At 25.1% G+C, this 21,849-nt stretch overlaps 1 protein-coding gene across 1 annotated transcript; it reads right to left on the bottom strand.

Annotated features, from left to right (window-relative positions):
- Positions 1 to 7,049: 7,049 nt before the first annotated feature.
- LOC145850003 (rRNA 2'-O-methyltransferase fibrillarin-like) lies at positions 7,050 to 12,505 on the bottom strand. Its single transcript, XM_082955176.1, has 7 exons — positions 12,385 to 12,505; positions 9,730 to 9,924; positions 8,599 to 8,732; positions 8,231 to 8,401; positions 7,992 to 8,124; positions 7,597 to 7,709; positions 7,050 to 7,384 (listed from the first exon to the last, which is right to left on the bottom strand). The coding sequence occupies exons 1-7, from the start codon at positions 12,398 to 12,400 to the stop codon at positions 7,217 to 7,219; spliced, it is 930 nt and encodes a 309-aa protein (XP_082811302.1). The 5' UTR covers positions 12,401 to 12,505; the 3' UTR covers positions 7,050 to 7,216.
- Between the last annotated feature and the right edge of the window lie 9,344 nt (positions 12,506 to 21,849).

Genomic DNA, 21,849 nt, shown 5'->3' with positions numbered 1-21,849 from the left:
TAGTAGTTTTTTAGTAAAAACAAGTAATTATAGATTTTAATAAAAATGGACTTAAGATTAAGTCGTATCATTTAATTTAATTTATACACTTTAATACCCTTAACTATACAACATCAGAACTATCATAAATTTTTTACTAAAGCTAAGCTAAAATAAAAATTCACAAACTAAACTGAAGTAGTTGTAAACTTTCTTAAGCATTTTACACTTAAAGGGAAATATAAATTAAACAAAAGTTATTTTAACTTTAAAACTCATTCAAAAATAATGAAAACCAGGGTTTTCGTAATTCAAGAAATCTCACATGAAGAACAACAATAACAACTATTTTTTGCTTCATGTTTCGGGCCATTATGGTGCAAATGCTCTAAACCATGTTTACTCAAGTGACGATGAGTGTGTAGCAAAGAATTTGTAGAAAATTATATTTTGAATCAAAACAAAGGAACGTTTATTAAACGTTAATAATTTCGTTTATTTTGGTATTCTAATATTCTTGCTTCAAAAGAATTTGTAGAAAATTATATTTTAAATTAAAACAAAGAAAAGTTTATTAAACGTTAATAAATTCGTTTTTATTTTGGTATTCTAAACCGTCACTAACATTCCTAACTCACATTTATCAATTTGTTAAATTAGTATGACTTTATTTTGTATAAGAACATATTTATCATACTAATTGCACTTCATACGAAAGTCTAAAAGTTTAGTTTTAGGGAAGTGTTTTTTAAATTTTTAAAGCTGCTTTTAATATATTTTTGTAAATTTAACATCAGAGCCTTAAATTACTATAAGCTTAGGTGGTTGCATAAATTGGTTAAAAATACTTTTAATTATAATACAGTGTCAGAAAAGTAAAAATCGATTTACACAAATATAAAATCCTACATACTATCATTCAGTAACTAAAAAACAGAGTAACAGGTTATTGTTTCTAACTTCATTGTAGTTTAATAAAAAAATCGTTTTTAAGTATATTATAAATTTCAAATAACTAGATAAGTTTTAGGCTACCTTTATTTAGTCTACCGTTAAAACATAAAATCAAGTTTTGCAAATAAAGTTTATATTGTACACTAAATACAAATATAAATAAAAACTACTTTCGTTTGTATAAATTATACTTGCTTCTACTTTATTTTATAAAATGTTTTAATAGCTGCTTTCAGAATGGCTTTGTAATGTAATTCATCAAAAAGTAGTCAAATTTTTCTATTTGTTACACACTAACAACTTCAAAACTTTCAAAAATGTTTCACTTAAAATTAAGAGTTTAAACACTAGGATAGTTTTCATTGTTCTGGTTCTTTGCTTTTATCAAGCAAAGATTTTTGTTTAAAAGTCAAATGTATAAAAGTATTCTAAGTTTTTTCATTATTTGGTTTTAAAAATTGTTTATCTTGATTACTACAGTTTAATAAAAGACATAAATTTTAACTGCCTTTTTATTTTATTTAAACTATAAAAAAACTAGTTTAATTGTTGTGATTTGTCAGATATTTGGTTTGCAGTTACTTTATAAAATATATTAAAAAACAAAAAAAAAGTTAAATAAAAATGAGTTTTTAAAACAACAATATAATATCACAGTTTTCAAATGTACTAATAGATTATGCAAAACACTAAATTTAGCAATTAAGCTTAACTTTAAGATAAGTATTTAGTTCAAAACAGTTTATATAAACAATGTTTTTTTAATTTGTTTTAATACAGGTTATATTCTTGTGTTGAATAACTAGAAATGTTAATAAATGTAGTTTATAACGATTTTATGTAATCTTTTTTTCCTCTATTATAATGTAACGGCTGTAAAGTCGTTAAGTATATGAATTTTTGATGTTTATATAGCTATTTATTGAACGACAAGTAAATGCTCTCAAAAAGTATGGTCTAAGGACCTGGAGCACGAAAAAACCTTTCGGTTATCGAGTCGCACACCAGAACAGTTTAACGTCATACCCAGGACCTATATAGTATTACTCGAAAAATAGAATACAACTTTAGTATTTACATTTTAAAATTAAAACTTGTACTGGTCTAATACAAGTACAATGTTCCGAAGGAATTTTGAAAATAACTGGTACAAAAATGAAGTCCTAGACTCCTAGCAATATTTTATAAATCAAGTTTGAGAAATTGTTGAAGTTAAATTATCAATCAACGCTTCTAAATTTCAAGAACTTATTATTAGAGTATTTTACCCTCTTCACAAAAGCATGAATCAAATAACTATGTACAAGAACTTTCCTTACAATTTAATATCATTGAAAAATATCAAACTCTTGTTATACATATTTGAACCAGTGCTGCTTTTATTTTTGACTGTAGGATTGAATATTTTGTTGTAAAAATCAAACTTCACGTGGTTGTTTAATCCCTACGCATACTCTACTCTACTGTATCATATAAAAAAAGTAAAAATTTTATTTCGTAATTTAATTTGATTATTTTTGACAAAATCTGATGATAACGGAACTGATAATTTACAATCAAATTTTATTCGATTAATTCCAACTCAAGTATTTCTTATTTGAATCAACTTTAATCTGATCAAATCTTATTTAAATAACCAGAAAGTAATGTAACTTAAATCAGATTTCGTTTGGTAAACTGATTTACTTCAGTAATTGAAGTTCTTAAACTTTAGTAGACAAAGTAAAACTGCTATTTTAAAGTAGAAATAAATATTATTAAGTTTTAAAGCTATTTTAAGTATGTACGTTTAGACAGGAACATAACAAATTAGAAACAACTTAGATAAGAATTGATCGCATGAAAATTATTTTGTATTACAATCGAAAGTTCGAGAAACAATTTGGGAGGGAATTGACCGAATGGAAATAGATTTATGTGCAAAACAATCTTGATAGGAAATAATAAGGATGGGAAGTGATTGAAAAAATAATAATGTTGTTTTTTTACAGCACACAAATTATAGCAGAAATAATCTGTATTATAATCTATTTTACTTAAATATTATATTTCTAATATTAGTTTTGTATTTTTCAATCAAGTTTTACACTTTATTTTAAAATAAGAGCAAAAATTTTGTCTTGATAGTCTGTAAAGCCAAAACGTGCGAAAAGAATATTGATCGTATCGTATACAGATTAAAAATGTACAATACAGGTTTATTCAATTATCAGATTATATAATGAATTAAATCAGTGGTTTCCAACCTTTTTAATGCCCCGCACCCCTAAAAAGCTTTTATTTGCTCTCGCACCCCTTGCAGTACATGTAATGATTTATTTAAGAACAATTTTATAGAAAACGATAAAGATATGTTTTTCAATTTTTATAGTGGTCTATATTACCAAGAACTAAATATATGGAAATTAAAATACAACAAACTGCATAAGCTTTTTTTTTCTAAGGTAAAAAACAGCCGAACTAAGACTCCTTCTGCAACGATAAACGTTTTCTGAAGGTCAAGCAAGTGAGTTTTAAGCTCATCACTCGTTGTTCTACCTGCCCCATCTTTAAATAAATTGAAAAACAATTAACTTTTAATCAAACGAAATAAATATAGATTTATTTTTAAACACAAAAACAAAAATTTTATTTTAATTAACAAAAGTAAAAACAAAAAACTAATCCTGTTTCTTCAATAAAACTCCTATTGACACGTCGTTTGGCAAATACTCACAACGTATTTAACAGAAAATTAAGTTCTTATTCATGCTAGATTTTCTTGAAAAGATTTAGAATTCAACAAAAGATCCACTTTAAATTTAATGACCATTTTTTTTCTATTTATTATTAAATTATAAATAAATGTTATTCTTTATTACTAAATTAGTATTGAATTTGAAAGTTAAAGTTATTCAGTTATACTATGGCGTAATTATCTTTTTTCTCTAATGATTTAAATTGCTTGTTAGCTTTAAAAATCGATAGTTATGTTTAGTGAACGAAGTTTTGGCTTACAGTCACCCAAATTAAAGAAAAATCTCCTTATCTATCAAAAAAAAAAAAAAAGCCATTTTGCACCCCCTTGAATGCTGCCTTGCACCACCAAGGGGTGCGAGCACCCCTGGTTGGGAAACCCTGAATTAAATCATTCAAACTTAAAAGTAGCTTACGATCTTTATGTAATGGATCATAATTGAAAAAAAAAAGATCTGGGTCCGGCCGGATTTATTTTTTTAAATATATTTGCATCCTAGCTAAGATCAAGTTGGATCTGAATCAAATAAATAAAAAGAGTAATTTTTGTTTTTTTAACAATCAGGCTAAATTTAAAACAAAAACTTCCTAGAAAAAAACAAGTAAACCATCAAGCATAAACAAAATTTTGTAATAGTTCGTTAACATTGTTTATTGAACGAAAAAAAAAAACACTCAAAAGGTTTGGCCCGAGGACCTAGTGTAAAAAAAACCTTTCGATTATCGAGTCATACACAAGAACGTCATGCCCAACGTTGATAAATGAAGATTTTAGGTTTATAAACTTTATAAACATTTTCTCGTAGTTATAGAAATTACAAAAATTATCAAAGACAAATTTTTTACTTGCACTTTTTATCAGCATATTTTTGCCTTAATTAATTCAATAAAAGTAGTGGATTAGTTGATTCATACTAAAATTTCTTTCTTCTTTTTATCACACAGCAATGTTCTTTTTTTATGTATTGATTTATATATAAACTTTTTTTTTCTATACTAATTAATCTTTGTATACTTATTCAGTGACTGTAATAGGGTTGGGAAAATTCTTTAGTCAGAAGTTTCCAATCAGAGTTTATTAAAATACACCATGTTTAATGAACTAGGCAATGTTCACCAACAAAAAACTCTTCAAAGCATAATGGAACACTCTAATATTACTAATAACAAAATTTATTAAAACAAAAGTTTATTCATGATTTGTTCATAACTTTTTTTTCTTATTTATTTGTTTGTGCTCTCTATTTAAATATTTTTAAAGTGTATTCAAAAAGAAAATATTTTTTAATGTACAAATATAAACACAATTATAAAAAATATAAATAAGTTGCATGTGTAATAGCATAGAGATTGCAAAAATAAATGCTATATATAAATATGATAGCAAATAACGGACATGACTTCTGGTAAAGCTTGGAAAACTGTCTGTATTAATTGACTTTTTTTTTTATCAAAGGCTTTATCTAATCTTTCATTGGTTTTTTGTCTGATAGTAGTTATTTGTAGAAAATCCCATCATAGACTTTTTTATTTAAGTTTGCATTGTTGCTATGAAAAATAATTTTTATCTGTTTATTCATAAAACTAGGCCTGTTTTCATTGAATCTATAATGAAACTTATTCTTTTTTAACCAATATAATGCATACATTTACCAATTTGCGTAACTGAACTTTTTAAATATCTTTTATTTACTAAGCACATCATGTCGACTTTTGCTACAATTATAAAGCCTTTTTAGTTTATACTACTCTTTCAGTGTTTTATAGTATATGTTGTTGTAAATCTTGGACTCAAAATATTCAATGGTAATATTTTTATTTATATGTAAACACAATATTATTTTGTAAGCCCTTATCCAAGAAGTATTAAACAGTTTGAATTTTGTTCAGATTTTCTTATATGCTTTTTTAAATGAATTATATAAATTGTTTCATTTTATTTCAAATTTTTTTTCAGTCAAACAATCTCTTTTATTGCTATCTAGCTCTGTTTTTATTATGAGGTTTTGCCTATAGCAAGAAGCTTTAATACCTTTTTAATTATTCACCGTAACTTTATATCGATACAGCATTTATATCTTTTTATGGTTGTTTGTTTTTAAGGATATGTAGAGTTTTACAAGAGTTATTTCAAAGTTAGACTCTAGTGCTTGTCTTAACAAAATTTATCACATAAATTTAAAGATGTTTAGTTATATCACCGTCAAATAACTAAATACCAATATTTGAAATAAGTCTTGTGCAACAATGTTTTTTAGCTTTAAGACAACTAAAATTAATGTGTTAAATAAATCCTTTAAATATAATTTTCTATCCCAATAATACTTATTGTTTAAATACAACTTCGCGTTTTAAGATATATATAGACTACTGTAATACTTTCGAAGATTTTTCAGCCCACTAAAGTTGTTTTAAAACATTTTAATGTTACTATTAAAGGTAGCCCATCAAGTAGAAAATTTCTTAACATTTTAACTTTTATGCAGTAAAAATGAATTTGTAAAGCCAAAGTCTTAAATTGACTGGATCCTACCTTTTGGAACCATTAAAACAAGTGTGCCACTTTTAAATTAATACATCTAAAAACAATTAGGATATGAATGCACCAAATTCTTTGCCTTGATCTATCAGTTTAAATCAGGGAGCAGTGTGAGTAGTAAAGAGCACGAGGCTATAATTTGAAACTTACACTAACTAATATCATGGGAAAATTTTATAAATTCAGTGGTCCAAAAAGCGGGAACCACGAGTCGATTTGAAACTTACACCGAGAAACCTTGTCGGAGGGGGCCGTAGCTATATTTTTCTTTGAGGGGGCCTTATGAAAAAAGTTTGGAAAATCCTGGTGTATATGGCTTATAGATCCAAAGGAATCAGTTTGTTTAGTTTAGTGAATAGATTAATATTTTTTTCTACACGAACATTTAGTTTATTTGAGGATATTTATCACTCAACCTTAAAATTAAATGCTATCAAGTTTTTGAAGAACAATTAATTTATCTTAAAATAATTCTGTAGGTCTTAATAATTTTTTAAATTAAAATAACAAGATAACTTATTACTTTGGTAAACTCGTTTTAATCATTTACTTAATTGCAAAACTCAATATTTAAATTTTTAAACCACTAATGCACTTTTATGACTCTACAATTAATTAAACGGAGATTATAACTCAAACATTAATGAACATACTGGAAGCTGGGATGTATTAACCTTCTTGTTTGGTTTAATTCCTAAATACTTTCAATTAAATCTTTACATAAAGAAATAAAATTAGTCAGTTATCTTTTTATAAGTTCGAAAAACTATTTATTAACAAACAAGATTACTTGTTACTGAAAGATATCTATTACGAACAAAAATGAACTTGCAAAGGTCATAATAAAAATATCCAGCTATTTAAAATATTACTTCTAAGTTTATTAGCTATACAAATGATCAAACAAACAAAAACATCACTATTGGTCTAATGGACTAAACTTAAAATTTACTACTAGCGGAACAATGTAAAGTGCGGGATAATTTTTAAAATCAGGCATCTACAAATTTATTCCGTTTTCTTTTGTTTTCTGTAAGTTCCAATGACGACTGCGTGATCCCTCTCGTATGGTTCCAGTGTCATCTGCTCTTCGGGTTTAAGTTTGAACTCTTTCAGTTTGGCAACTTCTTGGGCAAATACTGCTTCTGGTTTTGCGGTGGAATCAATGCAGGAGGCCTGATAATAACATTTATTACAAACAAATAATAATACTACTAAATACACCAACTAGTTTTTTTTTTTATACCGACGACATTCAACTTGTTATTGAAAACAGAATCTTAAATTCAAATCATATCACATTGTCAATTTAAAATAAATGAAAATTTCAAGCATAGTAACTTATGTGCAATATTTATCATATGAAATAAAGACCCTATTAATATTACCTTGACGGAGATGACGAAGTGACCGCCGGTTTTAAGGAAATGCTGGGCATTAATGCCTACAATACGAGCTTGATCTGGCTGGGCAACATCGGCAAACACGACATCAACCATACCTATTAGTAATTTATTCGATTATACAGGTAAATAGAATGCCAAACGTTACAATAAAACATAATCGAAAATAAAGTTCATTACATATATTAATCTACGAGCTTTATATATCTTATTGGAAAACATGCATTAGGTTAAATAATAGTTAAAGAGACTTGTTAGATACAATCTAAACAACTATCAAGTAAAACAAATCTCTGTTTCCATGTTTACCACTATTAAAAAACTTAAGAAGAGTAATTAAAAGATCTCAAAAACATCAGTCAATTTAAGTTTTCACCAACCACAACACATGCGGTATTTCCAGGGATGACGGGCATCTTCTATGATTGGAACAATATTTGGACGTTCCTTAGCAACGTTGAGGAGATCACGACCAGATCTTGGAGAGAATTCTACTGCAAAAACTTGTCCTTCCTGTAGTAATTAACAGTGATTATCATTTTGTATAATTTATTTAAACTTAAAACAATAGTTACAATATATAGAAAAGGCTATAGCTAAGTTAATAAAAGATACTTACAGCTCCAACAAGGTCAGAGACGTGTGAAACAGTGGTACCAGAAGCTGCTCCAATATACAAGACTTTGCTACCAGGTTTCATGTGCACTTTCCTGATTCCTCCCAAAATGGAAGCGGCCAATTTGCTTCTAAATGGATTCCATGCTCTGTATTCAATCTTTGAACCGTTTTCCTAAAAAAATATTTATCATATAGGATCGTGTGTCTTTGAAAACTTATGTTTGTCTTATATTTTAATCAATATTACAACCGAATAAAACGATTGGAATTTTTTTTATGTTGCATGAATTGCAATTGATTTAAGAATAACCATAAATAAAAAATACTAATACATTTATAAAATAATAATTTAGAAAAATAAATCCTTACTTCAACTTCTACTTTTTTTTCTCCGTATACAGTTTTACCAGGAGTTAAATTTTTGGTTACCAGCATATCCTCTTTGCCTTTTGCGATGTATACTCCTGCAAATCTATGGGGGGTAATAATAGTGGTGGCTCCGCCTGTTAAAAAGTTTAAAAATTATCATAACAAAAATTTAACCATCTACACCCTATGCTTATTCTAAAATTAATTTAATTTTACAACAAATGATAATAACAAAAAAAGCTTTAATATTTTCCATGTTAATGAAAATATTATAATAAAAAAAATAGAGATCAAGAGGTAATCAGGGTTGCCACTCGTTTTTCCAATTTTTTTTCCAGGTTTTCCAAATTTCTTCCAGGTTTTTAAAAGTACACATCTTTGAATTTATTTTTAGTTTTAGGTTAATTGGCTGGATCTTACCTTTTGGAACCATTAAAACAAGTGTGCCACTTTTAAAATAATACATCTAAAAACAATTAGGTTATGAATGCACCAAATTCTTTGCCTTGATCTATCAGTTTAAATCAGGGAGCAGTGTGAGTAGTAAAGAGCACGAGGCTATAATTTGAAACTTACACTAACTAATATCATGGGAAAATTTTATAAATTCAGAAGAAACTGCATTAAGTAGTATAAAAACATTGAAAAGATACTGTGAAGTTACTTTAATTGTGTTTTTCAATAAAAAAAAAATTTGATGATGACAAAAAAATCTTATTTATATGATAGATTTATTGTGTCAAATTGAAATTTACTAATGATGATGTTAAAATTATTTAAATTTCCAGATTTTTCCAGGTTCTATGATCAAATTTCCATGTTTTTCCATGTTTTTTTTCAAAATTTCTCAAATTCCAGGTTTTTCCAGGTTATTTTTGCCTTAATTGTCGAATTCCAGGTTTTTCCAGGTTTCTAGGTAAAGTGGCAACCCTGGGTAATGTTTTTTAAATTTCGAAAATGATTTTAAGATAATTTATTTTTAAGACTTATTATAGCACTAAAATAAAATAGACTAATTAACAATTACATCAGTTCATCAAAAAGTTACAAAATATTGTACATGATACTAAAATGTTATATATATGCACAAAAATAAAAGTGAGTTGAAATTTAAATTTATTGAAGAAATACCTCTTCCGCGTCCGCCACGGCCACCTCCTCTACCTCTGCCGCCACCGCGACCTCCAAAACCACCTCCACGGCCTCCAAAACCGCCACGGCCACCACCGCGTCCCCCACCTCTACCGCCCCCGCGGCCACCAAAACCTCCGCGACCGCCCCCACGGCCACCTCCTCTGCCAAAACCTCCGCCTCTACTTCCTCCTCCTGCATTAGTCAAATAGTTAGTACTTGTCTTTAGAATTCTATCAAAACTTTTAGAAAAACACAGTGAAGCAAAATCAAGTGACCAATGGAAAAATTTTAACATCTACTTTCTTTCAAAACTGTTTTTCTTTTAATTTTTTACATAAGTTAACTACACTTTGCATAATGATTGCAATATTGTTTTTTTAAGCATCTTTTTTATTTATATTTGCATCAATGTTTAATTGGAGTGTTTATATGATATTTATATGGATTCACTACAAAAACTAATATATATTTTCCATATACTAAGTTAACCTAGATTGTAGATAACCAAGTAAAAAAAAAATTACTGTAAGAATAATTTTTAACATAAGTTTTTGGTTAGTTTTTCTAAAATTTAATTCTTAAGAAATTTAAAAAAAATTACATCTGGGCCAAAAAAAAATTATAAATTTATTTACTAATTAACATAACTTTAAAAATTAATGCTTCACTCATGTAATAAATCTTAAAAATACATCTTTTATCTGCAAGCTAATTCAATTTTCCTACATTCTAATTTATAGTTAATCCAAATATAAACCATTTTTTTAATGATTTAAAAGTAAAATTAAAAGATAAATAGAATGGAAAAATAAAATACATATCTGCTTTGAATAGTTCAGTAACTTAAGCTGTATAAGGATTATTTAAGTTTGCATGAAGTATTTTAAAGATTTGTAAAAAATCAACTTCTCTACTTTGCTCATTGCTGAACTGGTCCTTTATATTTTACTTATTTATGAAAAAAGTCTGCTTTAACACTTTTATGATCAGTTCAGTTGCATACTATGGTATGTTCATTAGTTTTTTTGTTAACCTATTTTTGCTATAAAACCAGCTTATTAATCAGATTTAAAAAAAAAAAAGAAAATTAACTTGTAATATTTATTAAGCAAAATTTTACACGCAAACAGTGTACAATGATTTTTTTACTTTAAAGGAAAAATATTTTGTTAGGCTATACTTCCTTAGTTTTTAATGAAAACTTTTACATACTTGCTATAACAGGTAGATGTAAAATATAAATGCGAAGCTAAGTTTTCCTTAATAGCATATTTAAAATAAAAAAAATAATTTAATTCATCACTTTATTTTTAAGTGTCAACTTAATTTTTCTTGCGGTTGTAGTAAATTGTTATACTAGTCAACTTATAAAAGCTTGTAGTATAAGAAATTACAACTTAAACCCTTATTAAAATAAAACAGGTTATGTACATTTATTTCATGTTGATTTTTTCATGTTGAAATAAAAATTTATCATATTAATATGTAATGGGAATATTTGATAGTTCAGAATTAAATAAATTATACAAATAAACTAACATGTACAAAATAAACTATTTAACTATATAATTCAACTCAAGTTAAGGCCGCTAAGGTCTACATGAGATATCGTATGGTTAAATTTTATCTTAGGTAATGGACATTTATTCTTATTGTTTAACGCTCGACCTTGGCTACTTAAATAGAAAGACATACAATAAAAGACAAAACAGGAAAATAAACTATAGTCAACAAAAACATGAAAAAATATTTCAAAATGTGTTCATATAAATGCTTTAAATTTATTCAAAATATTTTACTTTGGCTTCTTAATGATAGGTGCAAACAAAAGCTACAGCTTAAAATAAAATTATTTTAGAAGTTTAAACTACTCGATGATTTTATAAATTTTTTATCTTTATTAACTGCAGTTTTATTTTTAGAAAAACTTGAAAATGAGAATAACTGTTCTCTAAAACTTTTAGTGAGCTAATTATTTGCTTTTTGTAAAAACTGATAAGCCTTAAATTATTAATTATACCATTATAACAATACTAAAAAATACTTACAGGGCAGACTAGATAATACATATGCAGTGCAGTTATTATTTTTTTCATAAAAATAATAAGTTATGAAATTTTTTATTATAAAATGCAGTACTTGAGGCAATCGAAAACTTATAAATGAGGATGTATTACTTTATTTATGTAAAACTTCTGTAGTTACTTATGTATTTAAAACAAATATCTCATATAAGGTTTTGAAATCAAGCTTCTTAGGCTTTAACACTGATGACATATTAAATCAGTGTAAACAATAGTTATAAATATTTGCCTCATTAAAAACTAATATATATTTTAAATCAATACTTACTAACCTGAGCTAGTTGCAGCTGTATTTGAGTTACTTTGAAAATTAATATAATCTTAAATATGAAACTAAATTACTTTTGTCTAGCAAAAATCTTAAAGAATATAAATAAAATTAGTCCTGATATATATAAGAAATTATTTCAGAAATATTTCTGAAATCAAATATTATTTCATAATGACAAACATGAATAATATATGACCACTTAACGTAAAATAATTACATGATACATGTTAAAAACTGTTTTGAATTGATATCTTTTACTTTTTATTTTAACTATTGAAACAAAAAAATACAACTCACGTGCTACGTAACCCATTGTATTTGATGTAAGAATTATATATTATGTTGGCTGCAAAAATATTCTTATATTAGATGTAAATCTTTCAAATTATTTATACAGAAGTATACTGTTTAGTTGTACTTATTACTTATGTTTCAATAACATATTTATTTCAAGAAAATATGCAAACAAAAAAAGCTAATAGTTATTAAGGCCATAGGGGGGATAAACCATGTTTTTTACAAGTTGATCTTATTTTATAGTTTTTTTTAAGCTTCAAGAAGCTTTTTATTGTTTTAAAAAATTCAAATTATTTTTTGAGATATGACCAGTCAAAGTTGGGCCGCATAATAGGTTCCCTATGGGAAGGGAAAACTAAAACAGCAAAAAAAGACTATTTCATTTAAAACCTATCTCCTACATTTTTCAAGCTATCTTCTTTAAACTTTCACAGTCTAATCTTTATACAATAACAAAAAAAACGTTACTTTGGAATTAAAAAAAAAATGGTAAAAATATTTTTTTTTTGAAAAAAAAAACACTTTTTTTTTAATTTTTGTGATAAAATTTTCTTTTTTTTAAATTATAAAAATTCTTAAGTAACGTTTTTTCCTTATTTTATAAGGAATGTTTCCTGAAGATTTGAAGAATATTGCTAGAAAAATGAAGTAGGAGATAGATTTTTAATCAATTTTAATATTTCCTAGAAAATTGACCCTGAAAAATATGCGGTCCATACGTTTATATTGGCAAATTTTTATAAAAAATTAAATATCTCAAAAGTTAAATGATATTTTTGAATTCTATAAAAACTGGCTTGTAGTTGGTACTATAGCTTTCATATAAAAGCCAATGTTAATTTTTGTAAAAAAAAAAAAAAATGTTGGACCCCCCTATGGCCTTAACAAAATTTATTAATTAAGGCTTTTGAGTAATTTGAACAACTTGACTAGTAGGCAAGCCAGCTAACCAATCTTTCAAAAAATTTGCTGTGGTGGTTTGCATAGCTGTAAAAAATATATGATAACAAAAATCTTAAATAACCTTTCAAATGCAAAATTGCAATAAATAAATAATTTATTGAGGACCTGAATAATAAGATTAAATTGATGGGCATATTTCAAAAAATTAATTATAAAAAAGCTCAACTATATTTGATTTCAAAAGATGACTTCGAAAATTAATTTCAAACTAAAAGACAAACCACAGGCTAGAAATTTCTATTGGTGGTTCAAATCTTCCTGTGGGCTGTACTTTGCCTACCTCTACTATAGGGAATAAAGTAGGAAGGAGAACATGAAAAAAAAAACTTTCAAAAAACTTTCAGTAATCCAGCTACCAGTTTCTTTTTTTTTTTTTTGTCAAATCAAAGTTGGATTGCAAAACAGGTTTCAATAAATAAAAACTATCCATCTTTCAAATTTTTAAACATTCATTTAAGATCATTTAAAATTTGGTTACAGCCAAATTTATAAGATTTTGTTTGAACATGTACCTTTTTTTAGTTGTAAGTTTTTTTTGATCTTTTTCTAGACAAAATTTAAAAAACTTAAGTAACACTATTTAAAAAATCGAGGTCCCAAGACTATAGAAGGTTGCCAATCTATGAGGAAAAAAAGCCTCAGTGACCTAAAGTAGCATGTTTATTTAAAAAGCAAATTTAAAATTTAAGCCAAAAATCCTTTTAGTTAAGCTAAAAATCTAAATATAACAAATTATATGTTAAATTTTGTAAGACATGCACTCCCACTTTGTTGGTTTTAATTATTATGAATCAAAAAAATATAAAACATCTCAATTAACAAGTAAGTATAGTTTTGACTAGGCAAATTAATTTTTGCAATTAACATTTCTTATATATCTGTGCATATTATCACTTTGGTAGAGTAGACAATTGAATAATTTTCTATAATATCAAGATTAAACATGTTTAAAAAAAACTAATTGACCCTTTTTTGTTTATTAAGTGTATAATATTTTAACAAAGTTGATAAAAGTTTTAGTTAAAACATTTTGAGAAAATTAATACTTTTTACTTAGTTCAGAAAAATATTTGCAGATATCTAATGGTCATTTGAAAAAGAAATTCTAGTTGTATGTTTTTTAGGTAGTAATTTTCATGCGTAAAAAAAAGTTTCTGATAGATATTAAAATAAAACACATTTACTCCAAATATTTTCAAACTAAGATAGTGTAAGAATAAATTTGACCAATTTGAGAAATTTTAAATATAAATAACAACTTAGACACTTTTTCCTTTTAAAATGTTAAGTGAATTTGACATATACCAAATCAAGTTGAGTTTAAGTATCTTAAAAGAGAGTAAAAAATAATAAAAATCTACCTTATTTATTTCTTTCCATATGGCTTAAAGCTACACAACTATAATTGTGATAAAATATTTAATATTCAACAAGAAATATTACTGTTAAGGGCATAGAGGGGGTTAAACACCCTTTTTGGTTTTTGATCTTATTTTATAGTTTTTACTAAGCTACAAGATGCTTTTTACAGATTTTAAAAATTCAAAATAATTTTTGAGATATAGCCGGTCTAAGTTGGAGGCAACAATAGAATCCTTATGGGAGGCGCCAACTAAAACAGCAAATAACTAGAAATCACTAAAAATATATCTATTCCTACGTTTTCTGAGATAACTATTTAAGTTTTTCAGGAAATGTTCCTTGCAATATTTAAAAATTCTGTTGGAACAGGTAATTTTAAAAAAAGTTTTTTTTGTTAATTTTTTATATAAAATTTTAATTTTTTAATTTTTTAAAAATTATAAAATTTTGATTTTTTAATTTGTAAAAAATTCTTTTTTGAAGAATATATTAAATATATCAAGGAACATTTCCTGTAAGTTTGAGGTAGTTATCTCAAAAAACGTAGAAGATAGATTTTTAGAGAAATAGTCTTTTTTTACCGTTTTAGTTTGCGCTAATTTTCTTTAGATTTTTAAAATTTCTTCCTGGTTTTTAAAATTATAAGTTATAGAGTATATTTTAGGTTTAAATTAAAGTTCAAGGTAAAAAATTGTTAAACAGTTTAATAACAAAAAGTAAGCTTCTTTAAATGTGTTTTTTTAATAAAAAAAATATTTTGACCATAACATAAAAAAAATTTTACCTATATGATAGATTTTTTGTGTCAAATCTAAGTTTACAACTTTACATATAATTTAAGGTTTTTACAGGTATTTTAGTGATTTTCTATTGATTTCAGGTCTTTAAACAAATTTTGTTCTAAATTCAAGTTTTTTATTTCAAAATTTCTTAAATTCCAGGTTTTTTTCAGCCTAAATTGTCAAATTCCAGGTTTTTCCAGGATTCAAGGTTTTTTGGCAACCCTGTATTAACTCAAGTCATGATTAAAATTAGTTTCACATTTAAAACTAACTCTAAAAAAATTTTCCAAGAATTGTGAAGAACTGGCTGCAATTTTTAACTAAACATTTCAAAATCAATAAAAATCATGTTCTTGAATATAACTGATTATAAAATAAAAATGTTGAAACTGGATCAACTAAATGTCATTCTAGATCTTGATATCTAGACTAAAGTCTATACTGATATTTTTATAAAAAATCAAAATACCATGAGTTATCCAGAAATTTTCTGGAACTTATATATATCTTGAGTGTGCAGCAACCCTGTATGAATTAACACTTTTTGGATTTTATAACATTTTATTTAATTTTACTGTTAATATAAAATATTTTTAGATAATTATCCTGTTTTGCCACAAATTATAATATAGATATAAAACTATGAGACTTTATTTTCCTCATATGAAAATTTTTATGAGATAAGAATAAAAACAAAATTGGAATGCAAACTACTTCACATTTAAAACTTTCTTTCAGTTTACTGCAAATTTGCTTAAAGTACCTTTTAAATAGATAGGTTGTTTAAGACAAGTAAGCCAGTCTAATGACAGAAAGCTAGCCTGAGTTTATGGGTGAATTAAAACTTAAAAAAAAGTTTAGCTAACCTTGCTTTTTTACCTGAAAAATATAAAATAACAACAAATTAACAACAGGGTTACCACCTTGAGAGTCAAAAAAACTATCATGAGTGACCAAAAACTATCATAATGGACTTTAAATAGCTATTTTAATGGATTCCAGATTTTTTGGGTTCCTTAAAAGATATTTAGTAGGTTGAAACTAACTGGAAAAAAAATCAAAATCAAATTTTGGACAAAAATTGGTTAATTTGTCTAAGTATTAAAAATGGTACAACTAAATCTCATTCAAGATATAGAAAAAAAAAACTGAACTGAAATTTTCAAAAAGTATCTTAGTTTCCAAGATATCAAAAAGTATTCAAATTTTTAACAAAAAACAAAATTAGCCTGAGATATCTTGAGTTTTAAATAAATTCCAACTAGCGTTGGTTATCCAAAAAATTCAAAAATCAAAGTAACAGGGTTGCCACTTGTTTTTTTTTTTTCCAAAAAAGATTCTAGGTTTTCCTAATTTTTTCCAGAATTTTACTAGTACACATTTTTGGGTCTATTTTTAGTTTTAAGTAAAGTTTAAGGTAAGAAACTGTGTTAAGTAGTATAAAATCATTGCAAAAATACTGTAAAGCTACTTTATTATGTTTTTAAATTCAAAAAATTAGATGATGACAAAAACTTTTTTATTTATCTGATAGATTTTTTGAGTCATACCAAAATTCTACTACTGAACATATGAAAATTGTTAAAATTCAAGATTTTGCCAAGTTTTTCAAGTGGTTTTTTTCTAATTTTTCAAATTCCAGGTTTTTTCAGGTTTCTAGGTAAAGTAGCAACCTAAGTAATGAAAGATACTGTATTACTACCTAAAACATAATTAATGAAAAATAATTATATATAATTCAAAAAAAATAATTTTACAGAACAATTTTTTATATCTAGCTTAAGTTTAAATTTTTTACATGTAAAAAATTGTTTAAAATTTTAGATTAATAGGTTTACAGGTGCTGAATAAAAAAATTGAACATCATTAGATCAAAACTCATTGCCAACTCATGTACAATACAAAAAAGTATGTTTTTAATATCTAATAAATACATAGAAGTTCATGAATTTTTGTAATATTAGATATCTATAAGTTTAATACAATTTTAGTTAAACTTCAAACAATATACAGGATTTTATGAAAAAAATCCAGGGCTTCTAAATTTAATTTAAGTTAAAAAGAAAAAAGTTTTTAGGCCCCCTTCTATATAAAAACTTATTTTAAGTTTAACACTTGTCTTAAACAGTATAAGAACATTGAAATAATATTGTAACACTACTTTAAATGTGTCTTTAATAATCAATCATAAAAATAAATTTTATTTGATGATAGATTTTTTGTATCCATTCAAAATTTTGTTACAATATCTGTAAAAACTGTTTTCACAGGATTGCTTTTTTTTTTGAAAAATCTCTTCCAGGATATTTCAATTTATTATAAGTTTTATAAGTACTTGTTTTGGGTCTATTTTTGGTTTAAATCTTTGTTAGAGGTTAAAAACTGAGCCAAGTATTTTAACAAAATTGAAAAGATACTGTTAATCTACTATAAATGTGATTTTAATAACAAAAAAAAATTTTCAATAACAATTAAATTTGATCTACATGGTAGATTTAGTGTGACAAATTGAAACTTTACTACTTAACAAGTAAAAATTGTTTTAAATTTAATTTTTTTCTTGCTTTTTATTTTTAGTGATTTATGTTCAAAATTCCAGTTTATTTTCAGATTTTCTCAAACTCAAGGTTTTTCAAATATAACAGGTTTTATAGCAACCCTGAAAGTTTTACATAATAAGATTTCAAAAATTCTTTTGTAATTGAACATAATGTATAAATTTGAAGTATTAGTGAAACTTTAAAATTACCAAATCACTATTGAATATTCAATACAAAATATTCCCACACTGCAACATGTGGGAATCTGCTATATACTGGATCTTCTACTACAGTTAAAACTAGTCTACTTTAAATAGGTAAACTAAAATTAAACTTATCATTAAAGAGGTTATCTACAACAAGATTATTTAATTTGAATCCATAAATATAATAGTAATTTTACTAGGTTAAACAGTTACTGTATAATTTGAAGTAAAACTTATCCAAATATAAAACATAAAGATTAATATTATACAGTTTTCAGTAATTTAAATACTATAATTTTGCTGATATTACAAAACAAAAAAAAGTTTCAGAAAGTTAAATAATAGACAACAACAAAAAATAAAAAAATTTGTTAGTGAATTAGTCAATAATTTTGAGAAAACAAATTTTATTTTTTTGTTTAAACAGTTTATTATTAAGAAATCAATCTAGTTAAAAAAAAAAAGAAAAAAAATAGTATATTATACTCATGATTTTATTTATGTCATTATTTAAGATAATTGAACAAAACTAGCTGAATAGAATATTGCAGGTTGTGAATTCTTTTACATTAATTTTTACATAGAAGTCTTTGATGCAAGTGATAATTCTGTGGATAAACATTGAATTTTCAAGCTTTACCAAATTGGCACATTTCTATAATAAAAAGCTAGTTTCTTTTATGAAACCTCCATTTTGTTTATAAATAATAAAGCAGGGTATATAAATAAAATTACTTTAAAAGCTTTAAAACAAAGTTACAAGTACGACACTTATTAAAAACATCAAAGTACTAAAAATTTCAGCAAAAAATATTTATTCAAAATTAATTTTACCTTAAAATAATGGTTGAAAATGTTTTTATTCGTACACTTTTTACAAAAAAAAAGATAAGCACACAATAAATGATTCATTAAACTTTTTTTTATTTGACCACAGTGAAAAATAACATAGTTTTACTGTAAAATATATAACAGTTTAAATAGAAATTCTTTGTTCGATTACTGGAGATGTTTTTACTACACTTTTTGACTAACATAACGTCTAGGACAATACTTGTCAGAAATAGAATTTTACTAACTCTAGCTGTTTACTCAAGCGTGTTTTATATTGCTAAATTTTACTAAAAGCTTATATTCTTTTAAAATAGTTAGGAGGAAATGGCAAAACTGTTCACGACTTTTAGCTGTGTGTTTTTGCATCGACCTGTAAATCGTGTTCAGTAAACTATTAAATACTAATAATGAAAACACTTTAAAGTTTGACATATTTTTTTATCGGACTATTTTCTTATGTTACAAAATTGAAATAATTTTTTATAAGATTTTGAATTATTTTATTAATCACAAAATGCAAAAGAGTAAAAACCAAAATGTATTACTAAGAAATGTTTTTAATAGACACTCATAGAAAAAAATTAAAATGAGTATTACTGTAAAGCTTTTGAAAGTACTATTTTAACCTATTTTTAATTCTATGATTACATTTTTTTTAAGCCAGAAACATTAAAAACTTATATTAAATTAAACATTATATGTTTTGATTTTTAGAAAACAAATAAAGAGATTTCAACTAATAGAGGAGTAATAATATATTTATTCTTTTAAGACTTTATTATGCAAACTAACATTGACAATAATAGACTAGGAAATAATCCACCATATTGGCAAAGCCAAAAACCCACAAAGTATTTGCAGTACTTGCATACTAAAAAAAGTGGCGATTGCCAAAGCCGATAGAAGGTACAACTGAAATAAACGATACGAACTATTCTATTCCCCTTTTCAAAAAACTACACTTTAAAACTTAAGTCTTAAGTTGTTTGTAATATTAGTTTTATGCATGCTCTTTTTTTTGTTTTCTCTTCTGGAACCTAAAAGTTTTTATAAAAAGCATTTAAGCAAAATTTTCATAGTTATTACAAGCATATAATTCTTTAAATTTTCGATAAAAACGTCAAATTAAAATTAGCTACATTAGAACTTATCTTATTTTAAATCTCTTTTACTACTATTAACTACATTTTTATTTAAGCAATGTTTGTTTTGAAAACCCACTAGAAGAATAAAAAAGAAGCCTACATATAGCTTCTTATTACTATAATTTTTACTATTGTTTTAATTTCGAAACTTAACTAAGATAAAACTTTTGCCGTAATTCAACCTTAAGATTAAATTTAATTTGTTTTTAAGTAAAAAATAGTTCTTATTTAAGTGTTTAAATACTATTTTCCATGACTGTTACAAGTCTTTTTAGATGTTTTTTAAGCACTGACGAGGTCTTTGACCGAAACTTAGTTGGCAAAACAAAGTCTTGAAAGAACAAATATAAAATTAAATATGTTAGCTAAACTTTTTTTTTTTTTTTTAATGTAAGTTAAAGCGAAAGTTTAACTTTTTAAACAAGTTTAAGTTATCGAGTTTATATAAATATGGTCATAACCAAAAGTAAATAAAGTTTTGATATAAATCGTTAGAAAATTGTTATTATTTAATAAAAATTGGTTCTCAGTGGTTATTAAATATATTCAATGATAATAAGCTTCATAATTTATAAAATCCAACATTATAAGTTACACTCGATGATTATAACGTTTTGCTACCAGTTTTGTGTACTTACAAAATGATAATTTTTTTTTAATAAATTGTTAAATATTTTAAATAGAAACTGTTAAATTAGTATTTGGTTAGTAAAACACAATAAAAAATTTAATTTCTTAAAATATAAAAGAACAAAAACCTAAGTGAAAAGTTTAAAAATCAAAAAGTTTTTTTTTTGATTTTACACAACAATAGTTGTATAGTTTTATCATTTAATTAATTTAATTAGACTTTTCAGTTTGATCAAAAATAAAGATAAGCAAAATTAATTAATTAGAAATTTTAATATTTTCAAAATTCAGTATTAAGAAAAAAAATTACTTGGTTTAAGGTAAACTGAAACAAAATTAGTACTTAAAACATAAATCTTTAGCCATAAAACGTGTTTGTCGCTTAAAATATCTATGTTAAATTAACATTATTTCTAATGAACATTTAAAAACTTAGTGTTTTAAATTGATTATTAATAAACATTAGTGCTTATTTATCAATTGCTTTAGTTTGAGTTTGCTTATAAGAATTAATTGTCTTGTAATAAGTTTTGAAAATAGCGTTTTGTTTATCACCTTTTTTAACAAATCGGCCAGTGATTTTTTTTTACATATATGCCTTATTTTCAGAAGAATGCTAAATTTCCGATATTTGAGCTAAAGCTTTCAGAATCTAAATAAATCTAAAATCTTTCGAAATTACTTAGTTAGAAGATGTATTTCTGAATACGCCATATATTTAAACCTTCTAGTATGAAAACTTCTAAGGTAATATTTGTATGTGAAACCTTTGATTTATTATAATACACTTTTGTAAATAGAAATTCTAGATAGAACTTATTTAAATAAAAGCTTTTAAAACAGTTTTTAGACTTTTATTTTGTTTTAAGCTGCTTTTACCTAATATAGAATACTTTTAATTTAGACACATTTAGTAAGGCACTTAAAAATAAAACTTGGTAACCTTTTATTGTGCTAAAACTTTTTTACCACGTATTTTAACTTTAAAATATTGCTGATTTTA

Source organism: Thalia democratica, chromosome 1 (assembly GCF_965202585.1).
Source record: "Thalia democratica chromosome 1, ktThaDemo2.hap1.1, whole genome shotgun sequence".
Taxonomy (NCBI): Eukaryota; Metazoa; Chordata; class Thaliacea; order Salpida; family Salpidae; genus Thalia; species Thalia democratica.
The sequence above is the reverse complement of the archived record's forward strand: the minus strand, read 5'-3'. Positions and strand labels throughout refer to the sequence as shown.